The sequence below is a fragment of the Atractosteus spatula genome, chromosome 8 (genome assembly GCF_055471065.1).
Source record: "Atractosteus spatula isolate fAtrSpa1 chromosome 8, fAtrSpa1.hap1, whole genome shotgun sequence".
Taxonomy (NCBI): Eukaryota; Metazoa; Chordata; class Actinopteri; order Semionotiformes; family Lepisosteidae; genus Atractosteus; species Atractosteus spatula.
The window spans coordinates 42,554,588-42,568,218 of NC_142713.1; the positions used below are offsets into that span (position 1 = coordinate 42,554,588).

Below are 13,631 nucleotides of genomic sequence, written 5' to 3' on the forward strand. Positions count from 1 at the left end.
TGTGTACTTAAATGTTTGAGGGGATTGGAAATTTGAAAAGGCTGCCCAGCCATGTTGATGAAGCTGATACCCTGACGTCTTCTTAGAAATGGCTGGATGAGATCCTCATTATCAATTTGCTACTGTTGCTCTAGATGGGTCGAATGGTCTCCTTTCATTTGGAATCTGTTTTATGCACTTAAGTTCTAGACCATGGATCGGTAACCTTCCAGAAGGGGTGTACCAAGAGTTTGCTCATGCACTTGTTTTTTTACATGCTTACTTTAATAATTGTTAAGGTAAAAAACTGCCCTACTTACATTTTGATTAGTAAAAATTAAATATAAAACTTTTCATCACAGTATTCATCACATTATTAAGACCATAATTCAAAACCTTGGCACAAACATTTTCCTGATGAATAATACAATGAAAATATACCATGGAGTGGTCAATGTAATCTACAACGATCTTTACAAATCCTTTCTGTTTTCTGACCCAAGCAGGGGCACTATCAGTTGTCACAGAACATATTTTCTGGATGTCAACTCCCTTTTCCTCAAAAAGATTAATAAAAGTCTTAGCTATATCTTCCCTCGTAGTTGTGCCATGCATGGGTTTTAGGCACAACAGCTCTTTTCAAATTCCATCTGAGTCACAGCATCTCACAAGAGTTGCTAATTGTGGTACGTTTTTCATACCCACGCACTCAGAGCACAAACTGCACAGTCTTTGTGTTGAACAAATTTATATGCATCTCTCCAAAAGCCCTGAAATGAGTGAACATTTAACTTTGCTTTCTTAACAGCCACCACCTTGTCCAAAATTTTTATCTTGACTGTAGTGTGAAACAAAATGATCAGTAGCACGGATTATAAGCTTTCCTGTGAAAAGAATATACTAGATCCACTAAAAATAAATCAAGTGAATCATTTTTTTCTATACACCAACGAGTTAACATTGAGAATTACAGAACAGTCAAACTTAATTATTTTTTATTTAAGTTCCATTGTGGCTTATTGGAATTTTATTGCATGTGGCACTTTTATTGCACAGGCCACGGAATATCTCTTTGTGTGAAAATAATGACCCTGTCAGTTATAAAGAAAAACAAAAAAATAATATCCACAGTGTATTTTACTCTAAAAAGAGATTACTTTTATAAAGACTTAAAAACAGAAGACATAGGGTCTAACCAATCAACATGTTTCAAACTCAAAGGAACATTATTGGGATGCTTATGTTGACATACTACTGTACAGTATGTATGTCCTAAACACCACATTTTGCATGTTGAAACTTTAATTCTTCTGGAGGAGTTCATTAACCCCCACTTTCCCACTTTTTAAGGTGAGTCCCCAGACTGTTTTTCCCATTTTCAACTGTGGCTAAAACAATCTTTCGGTGACATTGTTCAAAGGGCATGGATACTGTACATTCAGAATCTTGGAGCCAAGGTTGCACTCTTAAGTTATAGAAAATTAATTCTTAAAGACTTAAAGACAGTTCAACTACAGAAATGCATCTGCAGAGAAGAATCACAGCAAAAATGCAGTGTTTTCCACAGGAAGGATCCTTATCCTTGTTCATTTGTTTTTGTCTGCTAGACCTTTAAAACTACTTAAGTACTCAGGTCCAGTAGATATTTACATCCATTATCTCAGCTATAAAAAGACAATACATCATAGACATGGTCTGCAGAGAGTGCCACTATTAAATAAGTAATCATACGTGTATTTCACTAACAAAAGAAAATGATTTTTTTCTGGTAATAAATAGCCTTTCCCTTCATGAGAACACAGAAAGAGCATCAATGGCTAAGCTACACTTGTAACTTGTAAACTTAACTTAAAATAAATTATTATTATTATTATTATTATTATTATTATAACCATTGAAATATTCTCCTGGTTCTATACACAATGTAATGGACTAGTTTTAAGAGAATTCCCATGGCAAGCAATCATTAAAGGTGCTAAATGTAATCCAAGAAGATTCCTTTTTGAAGCAGTATATTTTCAGACTCGTAATGTAACAAATATTCAGTTTCTGCATTTATTTTCACAGTTCTCACTAAGATAATTATTGTATCCCACTTGACAGATAACTTAACTTACAGTACACACTGAAAAAATGTACTGTAGATTGTTTTTGTAAAAAAAGATATGTTTGTTGACTTTTTCCTGAGAACACAGGCAGTTTCTTTTCCACAATCCTTGGAAGTAATACTTAAACACTATAAAAATATAATAAAAAATATTCCAACACAGACTGTTCATGCTGTGCTTTTAAATTCATTCATCCTTGCTTTCACCCACCTGCAAATGGGGTCTATGGCAAAGGGAAATGGCAACAATACTCTTTTTGTGATTATACAGTAGATTGCTTTTACTGGTGAGTTGATTTTTGTACTTTAAACAGTGCATGCAACAATTTTGGAATTTTAATGCTGTTGATAAGAAATATGATAGAAAATATGTAATATATGTTGTGCATTGAACAGGAATATGCTATAGGAGAATACAGTTAATGTGCGTCTTGCGTCTTTGGCTTCTAAGGCTATATTAGTAATAGAAGTCCTTGACCACAGTCTCTTATTTCTCTAAACATGCAGGGATCTTTTGCCAACTACCTAGGTTCTTATTTTTAAAAACTGTGGGTGAAATAAAACAGTTGATAAATATAAAGCCTTCCAGAAAATAGGGGTTAGGGGGAACTGCCATTTGTTACTCCACTTCTGTAAATGTGTAGTTGTATTTGTATTCTTCATGCAACAACAATTACTTTATACAGTAGATACCATACACTCTACAAAAATTAAGTAATTTTAGAACATGATACTACAAGTTACCAGCAGTATAAGCCTTTATCATAAGTTAACTGTCCTTATTGTTACCTTCTTTTAATTACCAAAGGTGCCATATCACCACGTGCAAGCCAGTTTTACCACTTTTTTACCACTTTTACCAATTTTCCTTTTTGTACTTTTTGCAATTACTGTATATAAATGAGTTGATACTTAAAGGCCATGTTCAAGGGCAGTATTATTGATTCCAACAATGCCCACTCCGCACAACAACAGAAGTGAATGTACGGTGAGCGGACCAGTTGTCATTGGCCTGGTGGTAACGATACACATAACACCCTATTGTATTTGATGAAACATGAAGGAAACTGAAGATACAGAGGTTTGGTGGCTGGTAAAGCAGAGTTTTTTCACTGCACTCCATTTCACTGCAGTTCGTACTACATTCTGTTCTCAGAACCTATCTGCAAGCCTGAAGAAAAAAGAGAAAGATTCAGAAAAAAAATGTAGATCACATTCTAAACAGCTAGGAAGGATTCCAAAACTCAATGACCTTGAGTTAAACAAGTAATAATGGGGAGGTATTTTCCATTCAAACACTGATTACAATTATCAAAGCAGCAATGGCTCTAAGAACAAAAATGTTGAGAGATCGAATGTGTGCAACTACATGCCTGGCACTCAATACAGGTGTCTTCATGATCTGTGCTTTTCTATTAGCAATTAATAACTGTGCTGTCATCCATAGTCAGAGAGCTCCAATTCCATCACTAAAGACCCAGTTACGGTGACCAAAAAAGGAAGCAGAGTCTAAGAAGAAATGCAAAACTAAGTCAGTTTTCTTTGAAAAATCTTAATATCCAATTCCCTTTTGCAATCAAGCACTGATACAGTATTTTCTAGAACACAGGCAAAAAGAATGTGCAGGGCTAGTTCAATCCCGGGTTTACACTTAAGGTTCTTAAAATGGGATAAAGCCCTAGACTGTTGCTGAGAACTGTCAGAAACAAATCAATATCCTGTGATGAACAGAAACAAAACAATTAAAACTGCTTCCCTTATCAGTGGTTAACAAGAAAACAGCACATGTGATTGCAGTTTGCAGTTATTCAGAGATAAGTTCTGATAGCTCCATTGCAGAGGTGGGATGTTAAAAAAGAATAGGTGGTGAAAAAAAGAGATCTAATTCCAGGGAACAAAAATATATGGCAGCAGTTAGTTTTGCACTATAAAGCCATATAGCACAATAACCACACATACTGTAAATTCATATGACTCATTCAAAATCCGACGTATTTAAGATTTCTTGGAACAGGAACACAAGATAATAATTTTCACTGTTAAAGATCAGATATTACATATGATGTTTTGGGCTCACTGCATTTCTTACTTTAGCTCTATTTATGGCTGAAATAAGAATGTTTTTCTTAGCTGTTATCTTATGCGTATGGCTTTTCCTGTGCAGTCTATTTTTTGAACAGTTTGACAATAACCATGATATCCATTAATAAAGCTGATATTTTTTTACATTAAATAATAACTTATGAACCACCTGTTTTGAAAGTTTTGTTATGTAGTGCAGTTATAAACATTTTTCATCATAAACAATATTACAGCTCAAAGCTCATTAGAGCGTAACTGTGAGAACTTACTGTTCCAATTTTTAAATGGAAGAAAACCATCTGCTTCACAGACACTGTCACTACCTTTCACTCATACAGGTATTCTACCACTGAGGTTATTCTTAATAATGTTAAATCTACCTCACAGTTGAACAGTGCTTAGATCATTGAGACAGACATTTTTAATTAAGGAAAACAATTTTTAGTCCCTGACAAGTGTTGTTATTTCAGACAAATCCTACTTGGGAAGGGGTTTAAAGCACATGGCACCTATTCAGTTACATGAGTTGCTGGTCATTAAAGATAGCTGTATATTCTTTTACCAGTACCATAGATCAGAGACAATGTTATATTGAATCATGACTTATAAATTGATTCTATTTTCCTACGCCATTCATACTTCTGTTCATTATTTAATAGTATTGGTCACTGTATCCTTAATTACTAATAGTTGATTATTTTGTATCTCAGATACTGCTATAAAATAACAGAAGTTATTCTCTCTCTCCCTGGTACATTTCATTAGCTTTCTGTCTCATTAAATCCAGGTGTCCTTCAGGGCTCTGTTTTAGAATCCCTGTTATTCAACATATCTATATGCCCCTTTTACATTATTGTGTCTGGCAGCATGGAGAAATTTTTAATTTATGTGATGACAATACTGTACTGTTGTATATCAGCATTTAAAATGATGCTAACATTATTCTTTTGGTCAGGTGGTTTTGTGTTAGTAAATAAAAAAAGTTGAGACACACGACAAATTTCTACAGATCAATTTTGATGAATCTGCAGTGTTGTGGATATCGTAGAAACATTTTGAAAGGCTATGGTGGCATTCATACTGCTTGATAGGATAGTATGTGAAAGTTTGTTTTTCCACTTTAGTAATATTACCTGAATATACCCTTCTTTGTCACTTTGTCATTCTAAGACACCGATTCATGCTTTCTTCACTACAGTAGACTACTGTAATGTTTTCTACTCAGATGCTTCCAACCACATTGTTAGAAGATTTCAATATGCTCAGAATTTTGCTCGTTGTATTTTAACAGAATCGTGTTATAATCATATTTCAACCATTTTAACCCAAGGTTCCTGGTCACAATGAGACTTATAATATTTTAAAAATGTGGCTAACATCTGAAACATTATTAATGGTATGGAATAATATTATATCAAACTAAATTTGACTGGTATCAGATATTTTCAATCCATATATTCCTTAGCTATCTATTTGCTACTGAACTAGTCTGTTAGCCTTGTTCATACTGTATTGAAACTTCTTAAATCCCTCTTAAAATAAAAACTCATTACTGCCATTTCATTTTTCCTAATTAGCTCAATTATCTTTTTAAGATGTTTTTCTTAAAGTTGAATTTTAAGTTTGGCTTCTCTGTTTTTCAATTTAATTAATTGTTTTCTGTTTAACTGTTCCATGCCATTCAAATAAGGTACTAAGAGAGTCCTGGGTAACCATCAACAAAAAACAATATTTGCACTTTCACTTACTCACCTGTCGAAATCTCCATTGCAGAGTGCTCGGACTGGAATTCGAAAAGCTTGCCATACTGGATTGAGTGTGTTCTTTACAACTTCTGTTTTGTGGCAGATAGTAAACCTGTTATGAACAAAATAGACACATTTCTGCAAATAATTTCAAATGTATACTGGAAAAAGATAGAACAACACTATCTTAAAACTATTGTAGATACCTGAATAAGAGCAGGACAGGTGCAAAGCACATTTTGCACTGCCATTTTAATGTCTAAAGATACTCTTACAGTCTTTTCTAGTCACTTTAGAAGCAGTACCTCCTAGGTGAGATGCCGTCTAGATGTGTAAACGTGACCAAGGCAATTCATTAAAATTGCTTCAGTAAATGTTCCTCTGTATAAACCAGTCTCTGCAAAATTATTTTAAATGAGTTTTTTCTGAAGTGACTTCTAAAACAAAGGAAAAATACACAGGAAAAGGGTATTTTAAAAGGTCGAAGAGTTACATGTACTAGAATAACATTAAGATAAATAGGGTCTAATGGCATTCTGCCAGTTGTACTTAGACAAATTAAAAAGAGATGGTACTCAGAGGCCTCCTGACTCTCCACCAGTCACTCAGGACCCATTGGATAGAAAGCATTTTTACATTTTTAAGTAGTTATAGATCAATATGTCTAACTTATGTCACAGTTATTGAACCAATAATTATTATTAAACTTTAGGGTCATCTGCTGGTAAAAGTTTTCTACGGTACAGTTATTATAAATTTAGTAAAGGGTACATTTTACTTAACTAAATTGATAGCACTTTTTAAATAAGCAACAGCAATTGTAGAATTGTAGAATAAAGCATGCATTTTTACACCTGTTCTTTACATTTATAAAGAGATTTTCACTTCAATTAAGGTGTGTCCTTCACAGCAAAATGGAAAATACAATCCTTATCTCTTCATCAATTAATCTACTAAGAATGTTTGTCTACTGTACTAGGATAAATAAGATTATCATAAACAAGCAATACATTTTTACTTTTACAATTCAGGGCTCTCGTAGGGTAAGAACAAGTAATGCTGCGTGATTTTGTCAACCTTGGGAATGAATAAGAAGGTTACATGTGAAGTAGTGGTTATTTGGGTCTACAGATTTTCACCTTTATGAAATATCACCTTATAAATGATTTTCAAGAAACAAATTACATTCACAAATTGATTGATGGATGTACATAACATGGTTTACATTTCATATTTATACATAATTACATAAGAATGTGAAAGGAACACAAGGTTTCTAGGAGTCTATTATGGATATGCATTACTGATAATTTGCTTCAATGAATATATTATCCAGTATGAAGTGCTCAAACATTCCTTAAACAGGACGTTTTTATATTTTAAGCAGCACAGTGTTTCAAGTGGCTTCTGTATTATTGTAGTGGTTTCTGATTTAAGGATTTCTTATAAAAAAGAATGTTGTTCCTTAGAAGAACATGTTCTTTAAGATTCACATCTAAACTTTGCCATTTGAAAGTTTTTTTCATTTATACCATCGTTAGGGATTTTGTCACTAAAGTCACTCAAAGAGGCACTACTGATAAAAAACTATTAACCCCTCCTTTGTTCACTGTTTGGGAGCCATGGTAGCTCAGAGGGCAGGGGCATCTAGCTCCTGACTGGAAGGTCCCGGGTTCAATCCCAGGTAGGGGCAAGCGATGTATCTTGCTCTAAATCCTTCCAGACAGCTCCCAGGTCCACTTAGCCTGCTTTCCAAGTGAGTACCGGAGGTTAATCCTTCCAGGGGTAATAGGCCGGCCGGAGTGTGATGCTGACCACATCACCTTCACCTCCAGTGTCGGATGGTTGAGAAAAATGGTGGCCCTTACCCCCCATTCCCCCATGGGCCTTTATGGCCTGAAAAGGGGACCTAACCTACCTACTGTACCTAGTTCGCTGTTTTCAGTTTTTGGAGACTCCAAACCATTGACAAAATCAAGCCAGACAAAGGTTAAAGACAAATCACTGCAGATCATACAGCCCAGCTCAGATTTCTGGAAAGTTGTAAAGTTTATATTATGTAAGTATTTTTGACAAATTTGAAATTCATACAATATTTATCAAAAGAAGAAAAAGACTGACATTCTTACATTCTTAAATTCCATTTAAAAGCAGGCAAAGGCAGACACCTTTCAGTATTGTTAAGGTGCAATATACATATTTTGGTTAAGCTAAAATATTTTATTTATATACAAATTAAAAAATTAAATCATTCACTGCCATGTGAAATGTTTCACATGAGGTAAAATGGCACTGCATTTTTCAGAATAGCATGCTTAATAGTCTAAGGACAGTTCAAAGAATCTGTTTTTCCACTGTTTTCTTGTTATATTTGCTCTTCCTGTACATCTGAAATATATCACACACATGTGTTTTTTGAAATCCATTAAGAACATTAAAACTAGATTGACTGTTTTAAATGCCTTACATTTAATGCAATGGATTGATGTGCCAGAAAAAAATCTTGAGCAGAACAATAAAAGCCAGAAGGCAGTGATTGGATATTATAGGATACTGAATACTTCAGCTTTCAACTGAATAGTTAATATAATTTACTTTATGTATGCAGGTCATTTTATTCACTAACACCAAGAAAGACCTGATCATATTCCACTGTGCTGAAGTGGATCACTAATCTTGGCAACCATAATCTCACTTGATGAGAAAAAACACTTAAGACTAATGTGAATTTTGTAGGCTTTTTACTCGCAAATGACAAATAGCTCTCAGTTCACATCAATATTCAAAGTAATTAAATAATGAACAACCTACAATGCACTTACGTTCCATCTTCGTTGCTGCGATAGAAGACCAAAAAGGGGTCAGACTTTCCAAAGAAATCTTTCTTGTCTAATTTATTTCCACAGAACTGCATCATCACAACTTCCTAAAAGAGACAGAAAAACGAGATCTTAGTCACAGAACCAGAATTTTCAAAGAACATTTAAAGTCTACCAGTAATCATGTATCATTTATTGTACTTCTGTTACGTCCCAGTGTGTGGTCTATGTGTGTTTTTGTTATGTTCCACACTGCTGACCTTTGATTGTTCTCCCTCCCCGATTGGCCCACCATTACACCACTGTTTCAGTAAGACATCATCATCAATCAGCTTCTCATCCAATCAGAGTGCACCTGATTGCAACCTTGCCCTAACGTGTTATATGTTCAACCTTTGTGTTCTTTTGTACCCTGTTCCTGTTGATTACTCTCGTTTTCCCTTATTTGTATTCCTAGTTCACTTGTGTTTTTGTGTGAACTATAAGGTATAAGGTTAGTTTAGGTTGTTGGGTACATCCTACACACTTAGTTGATTTTGTATTAGTAACACTAGTCTAGTACGGGTGAGTGCCGTTTGTCTTGTATGGTTTTGGGTAGTCAGTGGAGGTTAGCTAGGGTGTTGAAGACGCCGAAGACTGTGTGTTTCGGGTTTTCTTTTGTAGAAGGTTAGCTTTCCCTCACTTTCCTAGCCAGCTCCATTTTGTTTTTGTTTTTTTTCTGTGGCAACACTCTAGTTCCTTACCCCTGTGTGTTATCATGTCTTACCAGTCACTTATTCAACTTAAAATCATCACTTTTGCACCCACCCTTGTTATAACGCTTCCTAGTCCCTCACCAGAACCCACCTGTTTCCAAAATTATCCTAAAGTTACACCCCTTTACCCCTAGACACCTGGGGTCGTAACATTTTTGGGGGCTCGTCCGGGATATCAAATCTGCATAATTCCTCTCTTTTCCAATACATTTTCAGACAACTCACAGGGTTTTTGAGTCCATCCTAGTGGAACCTTTTTGAATGCTTAGCCTAGGTGGAACTACCTATAGGACCTTATAATCAAAAGCTAATCTTTAGCCTCAGATGCCATCTTTTAGGAATCCAATTTGGTAATATTTTGATTGAAACAAGTTGCAGCAAGACCACACTACACTACACAGTACTCAGGTGACCAAAACTTTGACCAAAACTCTACCACAGTCAAACTACAGTCTGGATCTTGCCCCATCCACTCTTCAGTTTTTTAAAGAACTGATGTGTAACAGATTGTGGAACTCTTGTCAAAATAAAACACTAATATTTACCAGCAGTATATAACCACCAAAATAATTAAATATTTTGTCTGTAACAACTTCAACAGATTCTGCTAAGAATTTAATATAGGAAAATGGACAGTAATGTCTTCTGAAGAAAGATAATTCCTTAGGACAGATCTCAAAATAGAAGGACACTCATATACTGAATACAAGGGGTAAACTGCTGTATGCAGCCTTTCAAAGACACATCTTCACTTTTTAGGTGCATTCCTTTTTTCTGCACAACAGTTTAGTGTTAACATTTACCTTTAAGTGCATCATCTGTAGAATGTCCCTTAATATTTTTCATGATAAGAAAACATTTTACATTTTGACAGTTATGGAAATACATTTACTGTAATACTTAAGGATTTGTAAGATCAGTTTCAAAGGACTGATAAATTCACCTCTTGAGGTTTCTGACTGAACTTCAGATTACCAGGTCATTTTGATTCATTTTGCAACCTCTCAGGGTCCTAATTGTAACATGCTTAGACATCTTGTCACAGACTTTTTCCATTATACTGTCTTTGCACAAAATGATGCTATTCAAATTGTCTCAAGTCAGACATTTTACCGATACTTATGGTTTAGAATCTTTCTTCAGAATAGCTGCTGAATTCAGGCTAAACTAATCAGGGAAAGACAGTGGTAACTAGGGAAAATATTAATATTAAATACAACAATGTAACATCTGTCTGGCATTTAATTCCACTATCACTGTGTGCTTGTTTTGTTACAGTGCAAAAGACTTTCTCAAGCAAATATACTTCTTTCCAAAATTACTTAAAATGCTAGAAAGTCAACCATATACAGTATGTAGGAGCAAAGCATATTTCACTCAGAACTAAGTGTTATTAATGATTTAAAATAAACTTTGTGTTGCCTTGACCAAGCAGTTTGGTGCCTCTCTGTGTAAGGGCATAGTAATATGGCTAATATAACCCTCTGATAAGAGACTGATTAACTGTATCCGGTGCTGTACATTTAATTACATATCATGTAGATAGACTCCATTAAGTCTGTAGTCTGCTATCTTCCCAAAAACAAAGGTCCAAGGCCACTGTTCATCACCCAAAGTAATGGGGGGTCTGATCTTCATGGTGGGTACCAGCACTATACCTTACGGAATCCTAACCAATCAAAAACGTATGATGCCGGACCTTAAAAGTGAGAAACCAGCTCATTTTCAAAGGTTAACTCACTGGCTCCTCATCTCTCTCTAGCTGAACTGGCAATCTGACTTTTCCATCCACATGTCTACAAGCAGTCTAAGTACTTAAAACTTTTCTCTAAGACGCCATGACCAAGAGAGTGAGTCAGTAAAGTGCAGAATTCTGCCCAAGATAATTTTTCTGAAGCAGAAAAAATCTTTTCCATGCAGTCTCAATGTTACTTTCACTTGATCAACACAATAAGACAGTTGGACACTTTATGTTGACATCTTGAACATCTAAACATATTCACAGCCAAGCTATAACCGGGACAAACTGAGCTCCCCCCACCTGTCTACTCTGTGGCCCGACCCAGCAACACAAATTATGCACAGATTGTTTTACAAACTATTATATCAATACTGAAGTTCACCAACGCTAATTTTGTCAGAGCTGCCTAAGGGTCAATGCTAGCTGCAAAGCCCAATGCAAAGCAGTGCTCTCACCCTCTTCCTCTCTCTCTGCTCCCAGAACACTCCCAGACTGATAAACCTTACAAGGTGGACCATAACACATTATAGTCTAACTAATTTTAATTCTGAAGTTATTAACTGGTCTCCTTGTAATCCTTGAGTGAACGATCAACTTTTTTGATCACAGAAGATCATCTCACAAATATTTTCTATTATGCCTGTTCTTTGTTATGCATGTTTGAGTTTTATATCAAAAAATTGTATTTTGTATATTTACTGTAGAATCCCTGTGTGGGACTATAAATTAATATTTCAAGTGGGTAGCTGCGTCAGCATGCGTAACCTCCTTGTTCACAGCTCCCTTGACCGCCCTAAACAACCATCCACACCTGGCACTTTTCCTTGCAACAGAACTCGCTGTATCACCTGCAAGTACACAGCCACCACCACACTCATTCAAGGCCCCTCAGGACAATTCCGGATCACCCAGACAGCATCTTGTACCTCCAGCAACCTTATTTACTGTATCTCTTGCAGTAAATGCCCAGCCATCTACATTGGAGAAACAGGAAGGAGACTCGGAGACCACTTCAGAGAACACGTCAGGGCTGTGAAGATTAAAGATCTCTCCAAGCCCATTGTTTCTCATTTCACCTCTGACGGCCACGACCACTCTAATCTCTCCGTCTGTGTTCTCAAAGACGGTTTTCCGAACTCATACATCAGAAAGACCACCGAAACTAAAATTATTCTGCAGCTAGGATCACACATTCTCCCTTCCCTTAACGACAGACTAATGTTCTTTTAAATTTTCTCCATTCATTGGAAGTTTCATTTCACACCTCTTTGCACCCATTCTGACTTCACACCTCTTGATTGGCCTCTCTTTCTGTCCCCTACTCCCGCCTCTCAACCTTTGTTCTCCCGCTACTTTACCTTTGCCTACTGCCCTGTCTCTCTCACACCTGAAGAAGGCTCCACTGCCGAAACGTTGTGTTCTCTTTTTTCTTTTTTTCAGCATGGAATAAACCTATTACTTGTTCCTATAAATTAATATGTTTGATTGATTCCTAAAAGTCATCAAGTACTGTACTCTTGCAATTTACCATTACAATTTCTGATTATTGCAATAAATTAAAAACTACATATATAATGGGTACTAACCTTTCAGTCACAAGTTGGGCCATGCACCTCAAATCTATATTTTGCATTTTGTTATTATTTTTTTCATTATTAACAAAAATGATAATAAAAAATCCTACAAAAAACTTCATAAAGATAATAGATTAGTAATACTATCTTAATGGAAAATGTGTAATGCTATATTTTTATTCTTCTTTCCAGCAAATCATTTTAATGAATAATTAATTATTTGGGGATACTGAGTATGTCAAACAGCAATATAGAAACAAGACATTAAAACATAAAAAAGTCATATCCACAAATGTTATTACATAGTATTTTAAGGTGAAGTGATATTAGAGTGGATATCTAAATTCTGCTGATTCTTTACTAAGATATAATGTGTGAGTCCTGGTATGACTTGATTTTAAGTAAAACATGTCAGAATAGTAGGATTCATATTCTGGAAGTCCAGATGAGGAAAACCTGACCTTTACTGCTACAGAAACCATACTTACATTTTCTTAATTTTTTCAATCCCAGCTTTCTTTTAACTAAGCTTTTGGTATCATGCATTTTATACAAAGATTTCCTGGCACCTTTTCATCTGTCTTATCTGTTATCTGTTTTTAGAGAAACAGAGAATACACATTCAGATAATCTGTCTTGCCCTAATTGGAGACATCTTCTCTCACTTCTTGAGTATGTCATTAATTGTCATTTAGTCTGAAACTATGTCCCATGTGCATCTTGTTTGTTAAAAAAAGAAAAAAGATGGCAAAGCATATTGTACTTGGGATATTTTTCAAATGTCGAAAACCATTCTTCTATAAAACTGCGACAATTAAAAAGTGGCATC

The 13,631-nt window shown here is 35.3% G+C and overlaps 1 protein-coding gene across 1 annotated transcript in view; it reads right to left on the reverse strand.

The window, feature by feature from the left end:
- LOC148829636 (copine-8) overlaps positions 1 to 13,631 on the reverse strand; it is a 170,289-nt gene that overhangs the window by 52,254 nt on the left and 104,404 nt on the right. Inside the window, exons 8-9 of the mRNA XM_088923442.1 lie at positions 8,736 to 8,839; positions 5,921 to 6,025 (exon numbers count right to left, since the gene is read on the reverse strand). Coding sequence (XP_088779568.1) covers positions 5,921 to 6,025; positions 8,736 to 8,839 — 209 coding nt within the window. The remainder of the gene's footprint in view (positions 1 to 5,920; positions 6,026 to 8,735; positions 8,840 to 13,631) is intronic.